The 17,500-nt window shown below is 38.2% G+C and overlaps 1 protein-coding gene across 2 annotated transcripts; it reads left to right on the top strand.

The window, feature by feature from the left end:
* The first annotated feature begins 104 nt into the window (after window positions 1-104).
* LOC138007381 (rab-3A-interacting protein-like) lies at window positions 105-14,639 on the top strand. Of its 2 annotated transcripts, none has more exons than XM_068854249.1 (9): window positions 105-899; window positions 6,943-7,087; window positions 7,561-7,656; window positions 8,131-8,208; window positions 10,983-11,210; window positions 11,844-11,972; window positions 12,996-13,072; window positions 13,326-13,425; window positions 14,529-14,639. In XM_068854249.1, the coding sequence occupies exons 1-9, from the start codon at window positions 628-630 to the stop codon at window positions 14,622-14,624; spliced, it is 1,221 nt and encodes a 406-aa protein (XP_068710350.1). In that variant the 5' UTR covers window positions 105-627; the 3' UTR covers window positions 14,625-14,639. The 2 variants fall into 2 exon arrangements, with proteins under 2 accessions (XP_068710350.1, XP_068710351.1); XM_068854250.1 differs by lacking the exon at window positions 14,529-14,639 and adding an exon at window positions 14,446-14,523.
* Window positions 14,640-17,500: the final 2,861 nt, after the last annotated feature.

Genomic DNA, 17,500 nt, shown 5'->3' with positions numbered 1-17,500 from the left:
GGGAAATTTAATTATTTTAAACGTGGTCTGCCACAGGCCTCCCACGTAATGGAAGTTTTATGATCATAAAATTCTGATGGAGAACTGGGTAGCAGTCTTTTTGGTCCCGTCGCTTCCTGTCACGAAGTTAAGAAGTGGCAAAAAAACTTGCTAAGTTTCTGTCAGCTTAGCGCCCTAATTTACATGTGATACTTCTTTCGCGACGACATTTCTTCTGTGTAATTGGACACTTCGTGTGCGTAGGCCGCGTTGGCCTCAAATAGTGGACGTCACGAAACATCGTCAATATTGTGCGTGATTTATAGAAGTGACATTTATATTTCTTCTCGGCTTTATCAAGAGCTGGTGTGTTTTGCTTCGGTTGCGTATCTGCCGTGATTAGTGATCAATCGGAAGCGCTTTTCATTGTTGATTCGTCAACTGGACGACAACTGGAACAAGACCTGAGGGACAGGCTTGCTTTGCCTCGTAAAATAATATTCTGCGGTTCTATGCAAAATACTGGCCTTCATTAATATAAAATGAGCTGACTCAAGATACATTTCGCACGGTGGTGGCATTAACAGAAGCTTACTTACACAAGTTCAAGTTTGAAATTGCTGCAGTTGTTTTGTTAAGTTTCTCTTCATGGCAAACGTTATGACGGAGGCGTTGTCTGATTCGAATTTCCTGTCTCCCGAAGCATCGAGATTCAAACGAACTTCAAGCGAACCTGATGTATCTGGGGCAGGTTTTCGACCAAGAACATGTAGTAATGCCTCACAGCTGCAATACAATAGAACAAGAGAAAGATCAAGGGTTTCGGCGACAAATAAACAACGATCGGATCCTCCCCCACCACCCGGTCTTTTGAACTCGAGAGATGCGGATGTCTTCATGGTAGTGGATGGCACCGAAAGGTACGACAAACTCCTGACACGCATTTAATGTCTACTTGTTTATATATGTATAATCGTTTTAAACCGATTTCAATCGTATGCCTGCAAAATACACGATCATGTAGGATATGCCGTCATCATATTTGTAGAAGTGCTTGACTTGTCGTGATCTGACTTTTTAAATATCATATGTTACAGAGAGGGTCGCTATTTTGACCGGCGGAAGTACTATAAAGCTCTCAACATTCTGGTCATTTCTTGTTGATGTTGTTGTTAAAAATTGCCGAGGTTAAAAATTTTCCAAACTAGTTTGTGTTTTACTTTCCTTTGTTTCAGATTATGATTAAATGTCTGTAAGACAAAAGAAAGATGGGTGAAAAACAAACTAGTCTGAAAATTTTTTAACCAAGAACAGATCTTAACTACAACATTCAAGTTCTTTCCAGAATGAATTATTTTAAGCTTGATGTCTGGGTTTTTCCATATTTGTTGTTCAGTATTTTTTACATTCATTTTCAATATTTTATTGCCTCCTGAATGTGTTTTACCTGACATTAATTTTTTTATTTTTTGTTTAATCATTGTTGTTTCTTTATGTTATTGGTTATGGCTTGCCTTGTCGATACTAACTAGGAAATTTGTAACACTTTTAGTTTACCATTTCTTAAACAAATTTCTGGCAGCATATCATTAAATGGAAAATTATATTTGTTCAGTAATTTTTACATTCATTTTCAATAATTTATTGCCTCCTGAATGTGTTTTACCTGACGTTAATTTTTTTATTTTGTTGTTTAATCATTGTTGTTTCTTTATGTTATGGGTTATGGCTTGCCTTGTCGATACTAACTAGGAAATAAATTTGTAACACTTTTAGTTTACCATTTCTTAAACAAATTTCTGGCATCATATCATTAAATGCAAATATTTGATTTTTTAAACAAAAGTGATATTACATGTAGATTGTCGTGAAAATACAAAAGAAGATGCCCAGCCTCTTATTTTTGCACATGAATGGTGTGTATTGCAAAGTTATATACCTTTTTCTTCAAGCAATGCCGCTAATACAACACAGTACGGCCGGGTATTCTAGAGTTACTAAAGAAAAATGATTATTGGCCCCTTGTTATCCTTATCAACCAATATTAGTGGTTTGCTGATGGACATAGTAATAATTTATTATTGTTAATGTCACCAATGCGTCATAAAAGAAACATCACATGAACGTCAAAACAGATGAATACAGCTTTAATGTGGAGAAATAAATAGCATAATTATTAATAGTTGTAATAGTTTGTAGTCAAAATTGAAAGTTTGTTTTACAAGCACCGGTAGATTATAGTTCAAGTATTTGAGGAGATACATGTACAAATCGTGTGGTAGTGTTGTTGGTCTTTCCACAGTTTGCACAATAATTATTGTTAGTGAAGTCACTGAATCAGTAATTTATTATTATATAGCTTGTGTTTGTAGCCGATATAACATGCACTCTGATTGGCTAATTGTGACTGAATTGTAGAGCATTATTCTCCTGTAATGCCCATGGGCCGATTAATTACGGGCTTGCAAAAACAAAGCAAAAGGTAATTAAAAAGCCATATAATAAACTACTTAATAACCGAGCTAGCTGGAGACGTACTGGGGAACATTGGCCCTCGGTCGTTTTTGTATGGACCTCGCTGCACTCGGTCCATACTGCCACGACCTCGGGCCAATATTCCCCAGTACGGCCCTCTCGCTCGGTTAGTAAGAAGTTATTAATAATAATAAAAACTGACATCAGTCCAATTTGTAGGTAAAGAATAAAAATAATAGGGAGGTAATGCTAAATAATATTCATCCCAACAAAATGATATATGAAATGAAGCATAATTATATTGAATCAAGAGCAGCCTGGAAAATTCAAGACTTCAATGGGGTTTCAGGTGGCTCAAACCAGTTTCAATGCTTCCAACTGACGCTCTCAGATCTGCACCACAATGTTGTGTCATGTATTAGCAAAATTGTAGTACGAAATGTCAACTCGAATTATTGCTGAACAAAATACAGTCATTATTGTGACGTAATATGTCACTGTGGCAACAGGCAAGCCTTGCAAAAACACCCGTTATTTTGTCTTCAGTTGCTTCTATCTTAAAGACAAACTTGGTGACCCCCCTTTTTTATTTCTGAAAAGTTGTTCGGAAGGGCAAGATGAAACTTTCTGCAAAGTTTAACAAAATTCTGTCAAGCTGATTCAGAGCCACCTTAATTGATTTTTTAAAGGTGGCTCTGAATCTGCTAGACAGATTTTTTTTAAACTTTGTGCAAAAATGATTACCATCATGGCCTCCCAGTCACTTTTGAGCAATAAAACAGGGTCTGTCACCAAGTTTGTCTGTCAAGCAGATTCAGAGCCACCTTTAAAAAATCAATTATTAAGGTGGCTCTGAATCGGCTTGACAGAATTTTTTTAAACTTTGCAGAAAGTTTAATCTTGCCCTCCGATTACTTTTCAGAAATAAAAAAGTGGGGTCACCAAGTTCGTTTTTGAGATACCATTAAGACTCTTGTATAAGCCACACCTTTTTGCTTAAGTTTTGGGTCAAAAATCGCAGGTGCGAGAAAATACCGCGCTATTCGGGAGAACTCGCGAGGCAAATGGCAGACGGTTTCATTGCCCTTCACTACTCTTATCATGGCATGTTTGGCTATGGGATTGTTAAACTCTCGTTTAGCAACAAGTTTTTCTCCGATAGATGGGTTCCAAAGGTCTTGCATTTCCATGTCCAGACTTCCCTTGTTAAAATAATGACTGCGTGGTTACCAAGCAATCGTTCTCCTAGGCCTGCACTATTTTCTTGCAAATTATATTGTTTTCATTTCGACTGTGGGCTTAAGCAATGAAGAGAATTGTTGTCAGTCACAAGGAAAAGGGAAATTGATTAAAAAGAAGCTTTTAAAAAGTATTTTCAAAGTTGATTAACGTATATTGTTAATATCTGCGAACAAACGACCAACTTTTTTACAAGAGTGCTTTTTTGGAGTTCTTATTTTTTCAAAATTCATGCTTGAAAGTTGGGGGTGCTGCTAATTATACACGAGTCTTTATGGTACATGTATGAGTACAACTAAATCCAAAATATAGGTTGTTTTTGCTGGGCTTTCCTGTTGCCATGGTCACTTATTATATCTCAATAATGATCACATCTTGTTTGGAAATAATTGGTATTTCATATGGTACCATATCATTGCTGTTACATGATACAGTGTTGTGGGAATAACTAAACCGCAAAACACTGAAACACCGAAACAATGAAACGAAGCACCAAAACACCTTGTGTGACCCCACCATTCGGCTACTACATGGTGTAAGCCTCGCACAAATGAGAGCGCACAAAACGTCCCAAGAGCTGTCTTAAAACTTTTGTTTATGCCTAATTAGGCCTAAGGTTAGCTTTTATGCATGTTTAGGATACTTTCTGTATTCTTATTAGGCCTAAGCAAAAGTTTTAAGACAGCCCTCAGGGCGTTTTGTGCGCTGTCGTTTTGTGTGCGGCTTACACCACATAGTAGTCCACCATTCATTGAATACTAACAGACAAAGGTTGGATTTAAATATAATTTTAGGCCTAAAATGTCATTGCTCCTAATTCATTGAGATTAAGATTAGGATTCAGATTAAGTCTGAGATTAGGAGCAATAACATTTTAGGCCTTATTAGGCCTAAAACTATATTTAATTAATCTCAAATCCAACCTTTGTAGGTTAGTATTCAATGTATGGTGGGGTCATTAATAGTGTTTTGGTGCTTTGTTTCGGTGTTTCGTTGTTTAGTAATGTCCCAGTGTTGTAGCGTCATTTGATTTAAAAAGAGTGTCTTCTAGGTGTTGAAACCCTTTCGAACCTCCTTAAACCTGCGATCTTTGTGATGCTGGTGCAATGCTGTAACCAATCCGAGCTATGAAGCCAATGTTGGGAGCTGGTCATCATTTGTGAGTTCAAACGTTTCTGTGATGAATTCATTAATCACAGGCACATAATTTTGGCACCAGCATTGCGAGGACACAGTTTCAAACCCTTTGGAAGTCCTGTTTTCAGGCCTCTGCCCAATTTCTAAAAGTGCCTTCACAACTGCGAGTATCATACATGTAGCTTTACCTACAGTAGTACATTTGTGTAAATATTCATCCTGAGGACTTCTCTAGTAGATGAAATGCAACTGAGATGTCAATACATTATTATTCCCACTCTAAAAAGTGGCACAGTATTCTGAAATCATACTGAGTTGTCTAGCCTAGTGACTGTCATAAGAGCTTTCCCAAAGAACTAACCTTCCTACTGTTGCTTAGGAACCCTATGTAGAATGTGTATTATAACAAGCCATCAGAGGTGGTGTTTGACATAATAAGTTTCGATCGATGTTGCTCTTGGAAAAGTTTCCCAACATTTACACTGCAACAGCACCATGGCTTGGCCTTTTTATTTGAGACCATGTTTTCTCATCTTAGCGTCCTCTGCAGACATTCTTTTGGCTTGCCATGCCACCTTTTGGTAGTCTTTGTGGCAGAGGAATGCATGTCTAAGACCAAAGAAAGTCTACTTGGGAGCCGGCTTAATTAACTCCCCCTTAAGAAATAATATAATTTATTTTTCTTTGGTTAAAATTTGTTGTGCATCTCTAGTAAACCCAGTATGGTGATGAAGAACACCTCAGTCCTACTAATGTTAGAATGACAGTTTTTTCTATGCAGGATTTATATTTTTATGTTTTGTCTAAGACAAAAACAAGTTTACTACCAGTGCATGGGCTTGTGAAGAGATAAATATTATGTCAACAAAATTATGAGGACTGTTATAGGTGGTTTTCAAGTAAAACCATTTCAGTCTCTTCTTATCTATTTTAACACTGGAGTTTGTTGGTTTATGACAGCAAGGGATGGAGATAAGAGAGACATCACTGTGGGTTTCGTTTAACGCATTAACCTTTTCAATGAACATATTTGCTGGTGCACAGTTTTATAATTTCATTGTTCCATTATTTTTTTTCAGATTTTTTTGTCATCTGACTTAACATTGTGTAATACTGACATCATCATTTTTTTGTTTAACAACCTCAAAATGTAATATTATTATTTATTTTTCTCAGTGCGCAACCAGGCGGAATCCTGCAAATCCTGCAATCTGATTGGCTCTGGGAGCGGGCGTCATTTTTCTATCTTGCCCGCCAACCCAGGTGGAATCCTAGCCCTGGTTGGGCGAGCTTGTGTGAATCATGCGCCAAAAATAGATTTTTTGAAGCCTTTTAAATTTTTTAAAAAGTAAACAGTCTTGCGTTACAAATTAATAAATATTGTGAACAGAATCAACCGATCATTGCAGTATTGCCTGACATTAAATATTAATTTTTCTCTTTTGGTAATAAGCATCGCAGGCCAGCCTTAAGGAATGATTCCCAGGCAGCAGATATTTTTAGGAAAAAAATATAAGTATGGGTTATTGACCAAGCGTGAGGTCAAGATGACTGGATATTGGCCAAGTTCTTTTTTTGCGTGTTTATGGACCGAGACGAAGTCGAGGTCCATAAACACGCAAAAAAAGAACGAGGCCAATATCCAGACATCTTGACCGAACAATCTTGGTCAATAAAGGATTTATTATATGACTTAAAACACCAAAAAATGATCTTTGATCTTGCGGGACCAAGCGAGAAATCCCGAGCGGGCAGTATCGCTCCATCTTGCCCGCTCGGGTAGCCAATCAGAGCGCGCGATTTGGTTCATCTTGCCCGCTCACGGAGCTAGTCATATAATAATACTAGGTTATTCACTGGCCTTGAGTACGGCCCTTGGACTGCGGTTTTAGGCTGTACTTGAGACCCCTGGCACAGTTTTTTCCTAGATGGACCTCCTGGCCGGTGAATAACACAGTCATGTATCTGAAACAAGAGGGAAGGGAAAGATAGTTTAAAAACGAAGATTCAAGTTTTCATTTTTTCGAAAGGTCTTTTTTGAAATAAGCAAAGGGAACTTTTGTAGTAAAATAAAAGGCACTAACAAAGTTACAAAAACTTCTTCTTGGTCAGATCACTAAATGAGTCACAGTGTAGCATTACCAGTGAAGAAATTGTCACAGTCTTCAGAGAGCGGGCACCAACCTCCCCAAGTCGAGAAGAAGTGAAAGCACAAGCTTTTGAACGATTGCAAGAAGAGCTGAAGAAGGCTCAAGAGGTGGGTAGTTCTAAATGATGTTGGAGGAGTTTTAATCTTCGATGTTGTTGTGGAGAGAATGTGTTGTCTCAACAAGAAATTCTGTAGTCTTAAGGCTTGTCCTCCTGATGAAATCTCATAAATGTGAACACAAGGTTGAAGTGAAACAAAGTAAAGTGTTTAACTTGACCCCTGAATTTTTGCTTCAAATGCCACAGGGATGTTTTTGGTATCATTACACAAGTTTTTGTGGCTTTATTTCTTGTAATGCCAATTTTAAAACCACCACTGCGTGGGATGTGCTTAAGCGACTGAATGAGCATGCCCCTGTGCGAAATACTGCTTTCCGCTCTTTGATGATCGACTGGCCCATACCACTACAGTGACTGCTCTTTTTTGTTAACTTAAATTGTTACATTGCATTTACTGTAACTGCATCAATTTATTATTATTAAAATCTTTGCTTGTATTTTAACATGCACCATATCACACAGGAACTCAAGTTAAAAGATGAACAATGCGAAAAGCTGTCTAGAGTAAGAAATGAGTTGGAGTCTGAGTTGGAAGAATTAACAGCAAGTTTGTTTCAGGTGTGTTTCAAAAGAAAATAACATTCTAACATACTTGTAAATATATAAAGGACACTTATAGTTGGCAGCCAACCAGCTGCTAACAGGCTACAGAGTCACTGAAATACTGTCATGTACATGTCTTCCTTTCTTATTTCAAAATGATGCTCAAGTCACCCAACCAATGGCCACCAAAACAAACACATGCACCATTTCCTTTTTCTAATTAATTTTATCCATTATTGTGACTATAGCCTCCTTGTTCTTTTACCTGCTGTTTACATGTACAATGTGGCGCCACCCAGCCACTTAAGCAGTCCTAAGCTGCACTGAAGAAAAATTTTAAGAAAGTGTTTTTCAACCTTTACCAAAAGGTGCCTGGAACTTTCACTTCTTATGGTCCTTAATTAAGCAATAATGTGAAATGAATTCAATGTTTTTTTACACATCTTGGCTTTGACCTGCTAATGATTGACATTGTTATATTTTACCCAGGAGGCACACGCTATGGTTAGGGAGGCAAACGTACAACGGGCAGCAGCAGAAAAGAGATTAAAAGAGGCAAACAACAAGGTATTTTAACAGATAGCTGTTTAAGTTTAAAGACAAAAGGGAAACATTAATTCCCACTTGCTGCAGGGTTTTCAATAAAATTTTGAGTAGGTGTCTCCCAGTAATGAGAGTAGGGGGTCTCCTAGGGGATCCCGGGGGGTCTAGGAGGGCCTAGGAGGGGGTCTGGGGGCATGCTCCCTCAGAAAATTTTGACATCTACATGTAGAAGGCTTGGCTTAGAAATACAATTTGCAGATTTCTGGGCTTCAAAATTAGCTAAGGTAATGACAAAATAATGTATTTAGTCAAAAGGAACAGTATTTTTAATTTTTACAAGACTTTCACTTCGTTCGAAGGCAATGAAAGAGTTATTAAAAATAAACAAATAACACTAACCAATTCAGACATGTTAATTATCTTGATAAGTTGAATACATAATGTCTTGAATGAGTTCAAGTTATGATAACAACAACGATGATAATAATAATAATAATAATAATAATAGTAATAATAATAATAATAATAATAAAAATAATAATAATTCTGTTATAGCGCTATTTACAATAAAGAGGAATATCAATAGCACTTTACAAGAATAATTAATATGATAGATATTTACAAAGAATAAACGGTAAGTACTAAATTACAATTTAAGAATCGCAGTGAGTGAGCCTAAAGCGAACGAACAAAGCAGCTCTCTAATCAGGAGAAGAACAAATTTTTCTTTGAAACGGGAAAAGGGATTGTGGCCAAAGGTGCAAGGAAATGTGGTTATGCACCAATTGAGGAATTAAGATGCGCGGTCAGATCAACAGAAACTTGCATCCACAGCTTTTTGCTGTGCAGTAAGGCAATCGCTGTTGAAGAAAGGGTCTGTAAAACATGTTTTTTTTAAAGGAACCTTTCGATACTTGCAATGAGAGTTTTCAAGACTACAAGTAATTTGAACATCCTTCAATTCTTCCTGAAATGTAATGTTTCTAAAATAATGGAGGCCAGAATTGTCAACAAATGTTTCACTTGTCATGCCTAGAATACAACCAAATTCTTGTTTACTGTTCAAAATCATTGTATAAGCTGTGTTCGGGATTAATTTCATGACGATAACTGCAATTAACCTGACTGTGTTCAGAGCGGCGTTGCTAAAACAAGGATAAGGGTACGGTAAGACCAAGGGTCACAGTAAGGGTAAGGATACGAATACAGAAAGTATCCTAAGAATGCATAAAAGCTAACCTTAAACTTTTGTTTAGGTCTAATTAGGCCTAAGGTTAGCTTTTTTGCATGTTTAGGGTACTTTTTGTATTCGTATCCTTACCCTTACCCTGACCCTTGAGTGGTCTTACCCTTACCCTCGTTTTAGAAACGCCAGTGTTCAGTGTAATGTTATTCTCACTGCTGATACAACTCAACTAAAACTTTCTTCATTGATTTAGCGAGCTGAATTATTTTCTTTGTGTTGCTTTTGAATCACCGCAGCACTTAGCTAACTAGCAGAAGCGGAAGTTACAACGGAATTCTCAAGTTTTTCACAATGCTCGGTTCCTTTAAAGTTGATTTATATTTTCCAAATTTTAATGCCAAGGTACTTTGCAAGTGCAAAGGGAGACAAAAACATCTCTTCTCTGCCAAAAGGTACATTTAATTACTGAGGTTGGATACAACCTTGTTCCCAGGGTCTCCAGCGGTTGCCTGCTTCTATGAAAAGCCCTGCTGGTGCATCTGTTGTACTTCAGAAGCTACATGTAAATCGTCCTACATGTACATCCGACATTAGCAGATGTTACCCTCACATCTTTCAGAACAAGGGTGATATCTGGCCAGTTGTGCAGCACACATTTATCAATGATAGTGTTGTCCCACATCAGTTTCTCCCCATCATTGCTGATCACTAGGAGATCCTCAGGTGCTGATACCAGCTCTTTCCACTTTGAACCCCATATCTCTTTCTCAATTTCCATTGAACTCTTATTGCTTCCTTCTCGTGGTGCTTTCTCTGCTCTATCTGTGTGAACTTAGGGCATCCACTTAATATGCATTGTAACTATAACTATGTACTGTGCCACACACTCTGAGCTTCCTCTGCACAGTCTCCTCAAAGGAGATTTATTTGTCTTGTCGATCAGACAACTGACCAAGTTGGTTCTTGTAGTTTGTTTTTGCACTATGCATGTCATTCAGACCTGCATTGTTGCAGCACTTTGGTTTTTGGCTGAATTGTATGTTCGTTTTTCCCAGCTGCCGTCATTGTGGCTAAAAAGTAAAAATAGAAAAGGTGATGGTAGCTTTTAACAGGACAAAACAACTTCTCTCTGCTTGAATTGTTGAACTTTCTTATTTCCTTTTGTACCTGACGTGTATGTATGTAGATTGTTGCTCAAAGATATTAAGCCAACCATCAAATGTGTTGATAATGTGCTGAGAACAAAGAGTCTTTGCATTCGTCAAAACAGAGAAATGTGTTTGCGAACTAGCTTCTTTTTGACAAATTGTGTTGTTGGAACATGAACGTAAAAGGGTGACAAAGCCAACTGCATGTTTGCTCATAATGTTATTGCCTTCTAGCCTAACAGTTTTCGTTTGTCTGCTGTACATGAAAGTGGTATCATTGTGCAGTTACAGTGTCCCACCTTTGTATTCCCAGTTACGTTTTATTATTGGCTTCATCCACTGTTACAATGTGTCTTGTAGTTATTATTTTTTCCTTGTCACTAAATGTGAGAGGAAGTTAAAAAATGTTAAGTCACCATTTAGATTGCTTAATTAATTTGGTGCTGGTAATGCTCTTTTGATAGGTTGATGTTCTTCAGGGAGAGGTTACAGCCTTGAAGCATTTGGTTTTAACCTCCACATCACCACACGGTCATTCCAAAGGAATGGGATTTAGACGGCACAGTACAGATCATCTTAGTCCGTGCACACAGTGTGGGTCATATGACTGTGATGCTGCTGTGGTAAAGTTTGATGGGTCCTGCCATGAAAATTCTCGTCATCAAAAGGATACCCTGGCTGATGAACCAGAGGTTAGTATAATTGAGTTGGAATAGATATGTGGGTTCAAAGGCCATTTAATTACCATTGATTAGTAATTTGATTGATTTTAATCTTGAAAACATTACATACATGTAACGGTTATTGGTAGGAAGGTACCGGTACTCAAATAAAGAAAATATTTGAGGACAAGGATATATATACAGAAACCTGATTAGACACCCTCATTACATTGTATGAAAATTTCTAGTCAATGGGCCAGGGGTACACAGATAAAATATGCCATACAAAACACAAAACAACTTACAATTAAAGGAAAGGGAGAATATGACATGTAAAGGTATGTATACATTGTGGTTCAATTTTTTCTTGGTTTAAAATTTTTCAAACCACTTCAATTTTGATTTTTCCTTGTCTCATATTCAATATCATCATCTGAAACAAAGGAAAAATCAAATTTAAACTACATGTAGTTTGAAAATGTTGACACCATTGACACTTAGGAGTGAGACTTCATAGATCTTACTCTGCCTAACGCCAAATGATTTTACTCGTCAATGGGGGATGGGACCATTCAAGAGTCAATTAAGCTCATGCACTTTTTGCAGGTACATGTATCATTTTAGAAGCCTCCAAGTGTTTTATGTTTTCATTTTTCTTTCTAGGTGGATGTTATTCTTTTCCGTGAGTTTCTTCAGTGGATGGATGAGCGTTCTGTTTCACATGATCAGCCATTTTTAGCCAGAATATACCAGGAAGATGTAGCCCCTTGCTTGAACTTCCCTAACAAAGAGGTAAAAGAGGGATTGTACATGTAGTAATCCTGGGTTCCAACAAGTCATGGAAGTCTGCTTGGTTATTGAATTTAAGAAAATCTGACTCCGACTGAAATTGGATCTTGCTATTTCTTCAATAAATCACCCACTCCAAGGATAATCCAGTAGGTTTTGAAAGTACATTATCTGCCATAATCTTGTATATTGGCCCCACTTGTTAGAATGGTGGAAAATGGTATGTAATAAAAAAAATCACTGTCTAGTGGATAACTCAAATGCTAATTTCTGCCAGATAGCTATATAGTGGATCACGATATATTGGAGTTTGTGGTCCTCATCGCCAATGTAACGATGTTGTCAAACTTGGAGTCAGGAGTTGATAGAAACGTTGTTTATTTCATGCTTAACAAATTAAAACTGACTCTCTTACTGTCTGGCCTCGTGTTCTAACATCCGGGTCCTTATAATTTTATTAGTACATTGTATCGCCAGATTAGGTAAGATTAGAATAGGATTATCTTTTGTATATTAACCTTCTAAACATTACTTATAGGCTAGATCTAAAAAGTCACAGACTTTGAAAAATGGACAAATTTGTGGTATGCAATGAGGAACTTAAATGGCTTGCGAAGATAACAAGCCAGTTTTAAATACGCTATGAAATTATTAGTTCAGTTTCAACTCAGCGTGGCTGCTGGATAAAAAATTTGCTTTGACTTAAAGGTATTGAAATTTTCACAAATTTGACCACAGAAGGGAAGTAAGAGATTTAAGTAACTGGTGTGTATCATTTCATTAACTTTCTGTTGTTTAGCACATCCTGGTAAATTCGAAACTGGACTTCTTCCTCAAAGATGGTACAATTTTTGAATGCAGTAATATAAAGCATTATTATAGACAATGGAAAGTGTGCAACATGATACATGTACATGCTTGCTTTGCTGGCATAATGCATGAAGGTTTCTGTTTATATGCATATTGCATATTGTTGAATTTTGCTTGGATTTGTAACTAATTGACCTATCTATTGTGTTCTTTTAGCTTGCTTTAGCAGTGCACAGTGCAATTGAAAACAACACACTGATGATGGAGACATCTACGGGCAAACCAGCTTTCAGGTACAGTGTATACATGTTAAGTGTGGTAGCTTACCATTCATTGCTTTAACTGTATCCTGACACAGTCCACTATACCTCTGTTACATCTACATACCCTCTTAAATTGACAATCGGGATGATGTTGATGACAACATTATTTTGGTGATGGTGTTTAAAGTGACTCGCAATACGTTGCTTTTCGTTTTTTAGCTTTTTATCTACCTCAGAATTTGCATTTTAATTCTTTGTTTGTTTGCTTGTTTGTTGTTTTCAGGAAATGTGCATTAACGGGCATGTCTCGGCCATGTTTTCATCGTGTAAAGTTATCGGAGAAAGGAGACTGGTATAACCTTAGTAGAAACAGTAGAGTAAGGGTAAGTAGCAAGAGTGGATACAAATGAGAGAACTGATTCTCGCACACAATTTAGGCAATTGTTGCCTTATAGACCCTGGCCTCGGTTGTTCAAAAGGTGGATAGCGCTATCCACCCGATAATCACTATCCAGCGGATAAAACACAAGAAAAACCAATTGATTTTATATCCAGTGGGTGATAGTGCTATCCACCCTTCGAACAACTGAGGCCTGAAAAATTCAGGTGACTCCAACGGGATTCAATGCCGGTGCAGTACAACTGAGCTACGAAACCACACAGTTGGAAGCAGGTCAAACAACATTATTTGAAATGGACCCATATCGCTCTGGCCTTAATTTAAGCCAGGGTTTTCCATGGCTATTTAAAGTACCGGATTTAATAATGAAAGTGCCGGACATGGTTTCGTTTCCGTTGTAAGGTTGATGGGTCCCCTGTAAATTACTATAAAATGCTGTTTGCATTCTTGAGTTTGCGGGAAAAAAAGAAAACTAAACTTATCGCGTTAATGCGATAAAGTAAGGTGATGAGGCTTCTTGTTAGTTTGTGTTTCTTTAGCCCATGGATTCTTGAGATTCCTAAGTCCAAAAAGGAAAAAAAAAAAAAGGGAAAAAAAGCCAACAAGTCAAAAAACCCGGACGTGAAGTGGTAAACAACCGGACGAAACGTTTCGGCCTCCGGTCTGAAACGAGAACCCTGCATTTGACTCCAAGTACATGTATAATGCAATCTTTACTTTGTAATGGCAACAAAAGATTGTTCTTGGTTTGCACCCACGTGACACGGCGGCCATGTTGGATGGCAATACAATACGATTTTTTTCCCAGAGTTTAGTTCCCAGCGGAGAGACAGTCTATTGTTCTTGCCATTCAACATGGCCACCGTGACATGAGATACAAACCATCAATTCTCCAGACTTCCCGACATTAGGATTTAATAATAATGCCCGACCTGCTAAACGCTCTTACTCGCAGTGGGAGACTAAATTGCTAAGGACGCGGCTCGACGAGGTCGGACCGAAGGAGCTGTGCTGCCGGCTGGGCGCTCGGCCCCTGAACACGACCTGGGAGTCGATTTACCGGGTTTTGCATTAATTTCTTTTCAGATAGTAGCAGTTTGTGATTTTACACATACGTACGTTACATTCAGCAAGGATTGGTCAAGGCCGATGGTATGTGATCCTTTCAGTGTCAAATTGTAAAGCACTTTGAAAAAAGTAAAGATATGAGTACGAAACTTGAGAAAAGCGATGATAATGACGGTCTGGCGAATCTTGCTTTCATAATTTCATAACCAGTATTGCTCAATTAAACATACCCAACCCCATGCACACACAGCTGTTGACGACCTAGCTCACTTTCTGGACAATATATTTTTGCTGCTTATCGTTGTTTCCATAGATTATCAAATCATCCATAAGCAATGAGAGGCCATCATGACTCAGTTGCCGCAAACCGTGATCATAGCAGCCTTAACCTTCTTCAAAACCCTGTCATTAGGATCAGTGGACTTAACAAACAGGGGAGGAAATTAAGTTGTCCCTTTGAAATATCCCACCTCTGATGTTGACCTCACCTAGTCGTATGCCTTGAACTGACAATTTTGTCTGTTGTAGAAATTCATCAGGCTACTGTAGATAAGTCCGCGATAAGTTAATATACTGGTTTAAGTACTGGTTCATATAATAAGCTCAGTAATGCACACAATTTGATTGGTTCTCATCTATGATCTGTTAGAGGGAACCATAAAAAATGTTTAATTTTTATTATATAGATTCCAAGTTAACGTGCGCTTATTCAGTAATGGAGCACAGAAGACGTTGAAATGTGGTAAGAACATCAGTGATACGTGGCTCCACGTTTTGTTCGTACCACATTTTGGTGACATCTTTGATCGCTTACTGAACAGGCGCATGGCAACATGGAATTTATTTTGTTAATCTTTTAACATCGCCCAAGAGAAAGTTATTTAATGTTGACAACGTTAACAGTCTCGATGACTCTTAGCCATCTTTATAAAAACTGTGTTAGTTTTTACAAATCACTTTATTTTGGGCTACAATGTATGTTAAAAGAAGCAGTACACTTATTTGTCAATTCTGTCCTCCTCTTATTTGGAACGCGAAGTTTAAGTTTTCCTTAAAAGTCATGCAAGCCCCTCCAAGCCCGTCGATCTTCTCTTACAGTTCTTTAAAATCATTATGTCGACCAAACGTTGGTCCATCGTTCTCCTAACATTCTTCCTCACGCATCAAACCCCAACTTCTCGATGTTGATAAACTGATCTGCCAAGATACTGCTAGGAAGTTTCCACGCCAAGGGGAGACATGACGTTTGTCCCCCGATTGGTCGCAACTGATCCCATCCGCTGATGTCATCCAATTTGGAACTTAGTTTTTGTTGGATCGATGGAGGCAGTCCTCAAAGCTGATCGGCTATGTGCTCTTTTTTTCTTGTGAATTTCCCTAGGGAAATCCCATTAGGGGCCCAGGGGAATTTTTCCATTTCGCAGTTTTTCCCGCAGTTTGTTTTTGTTTTGTCGACGCTGACTACAATAATCTTGACAATCGTCCCTTCACGGTTTCTCTAGGCCGTTTTGTCAACTCTTATTGTGCCCTACACTTCTTCCCCCATACTCACTCACTCCCAAAGTGCCCCTAGCTGTTTTCTGAGAATCCCTTGGCCATTGTGACCCTTCTTTTCTTCGCAACTCTTCAAATACACCTTTTTTTACGGGAGGTAAAAACGGGAAAAGGCCCCCTGGGTAAACGGCTTAAACTTCCGTTTCGAATTTTGTTAGAACAACCGGTGGTTTTGAAACCGCCCCAATCCCACCCCCCAACGATTTTGTCCCCACGCCAGCATGTCCCCAGCATCGTTTTTCAACATCATTCCCCACCAAAAAATCCGAACGGGTTGTTTTGAAGCAAAAACCGTTTTAAAGCCCTTTTGCCCGGGCCTGTAACGCCTCGACGGAAAGCGCCAGCTTAACAAATCCTTTCCTTTACCTTTATCACTCGTTTTCGGATAAAACCAGATTTATTGTGGGAATAAAATCTGAGAATTATCGTCCCCCCCGTTCCAAATTGAAATTACTGGAGTGAAATGCTTACAAAATTGTTTTTCGTTTTTTAGTGGGGCCCCGATGATTTTACTGGGAGCTAATGAGACTAAGGGGACAAATGGCGCTTGTGCCCGGTTTTTGGGAATGGAAACTACACACAAGCTTTGCAAAAGGTGCACAGCGGAAACAATGCTTAAACGAAACCCGGCCCCATGCTTTCTGTGGAATGTACCTGAAGTTGTGTAGGACACTTTGACACTCGAGCGAAATTTTTTAACATTTCTAATTACGCGAAGGGGAATATTGTGAAAAATGTGAATTAGAAACCCCCTCGTGTTATGAATTTTAAAGGGAAGCATATTCAAAAACTGGTTTTTGTGCCCATTTTTAATTATTGCTATTTAAATAGTGGTTTTATAAATCATGCCGGGAACGAAGTTTCTTAAACGTTGTTTCCCAAGTTTCGTGTTCCGTTTCGCCTTTTTATATTTCCTTATTCCCATTCATGGGTTGGGTGGGCACGGAGTTACAGCCGCTTTACAGCGCTGCTTAAACAGCTTATTTCCCTGATCTCCAAAGAATGGAATTTGTTTGAAAGGCACATTTGATTAATAGACACAAAAATTTTAAGTAACATTATTCATGAAATATTATCCTTTGACTGTTGTCATATGGCACAAAACGTGGCGTTTTTTGGATCTACAGCGGCTGCTAAGAACCGTTTTGAAAACTGATTTTCGTGTGGCGTTTTTTTGTTGTCCCCCCCACCGCTTCCATGTTTGACAACGTTATGCGCTAAAACTGTTTACCCATTTTTCCAACCGTTCCCCCCCCCCTCTGACAGAAGCGAAACGAGTCGATTTTTAATGCAAAGTTTTTTAGGTTGTCCCCAATGTTTTGGCGGAACACAGGAAGGTAAATCATTTTAATATTAATGCCAATTCCGGTCTGTAATGGATTCCATGCAACTAAAATCCCGGTCCTTGTACATAAGTTGATCGCTGTTGTATACTT

Source organism: Montipora foliosa, chromosome 6 (assembly GCF_036669935.1).
Source record: "Montipora foliosa isolate CH-2021 chromosome 6, ASM3666993v2, whole genome shotgun sequence".
Taxonomy (NCBI): Eukaryota; Metazoa; Cnidaria; class Anthozoa; order Scleractinia; family Acroporidae; genus Montipora; species Montipora foliosa.
Note: the sequence above shows the minus strand (reverse complement) of the source record. Positions and strands in the feature narration are given on the sequence as shown.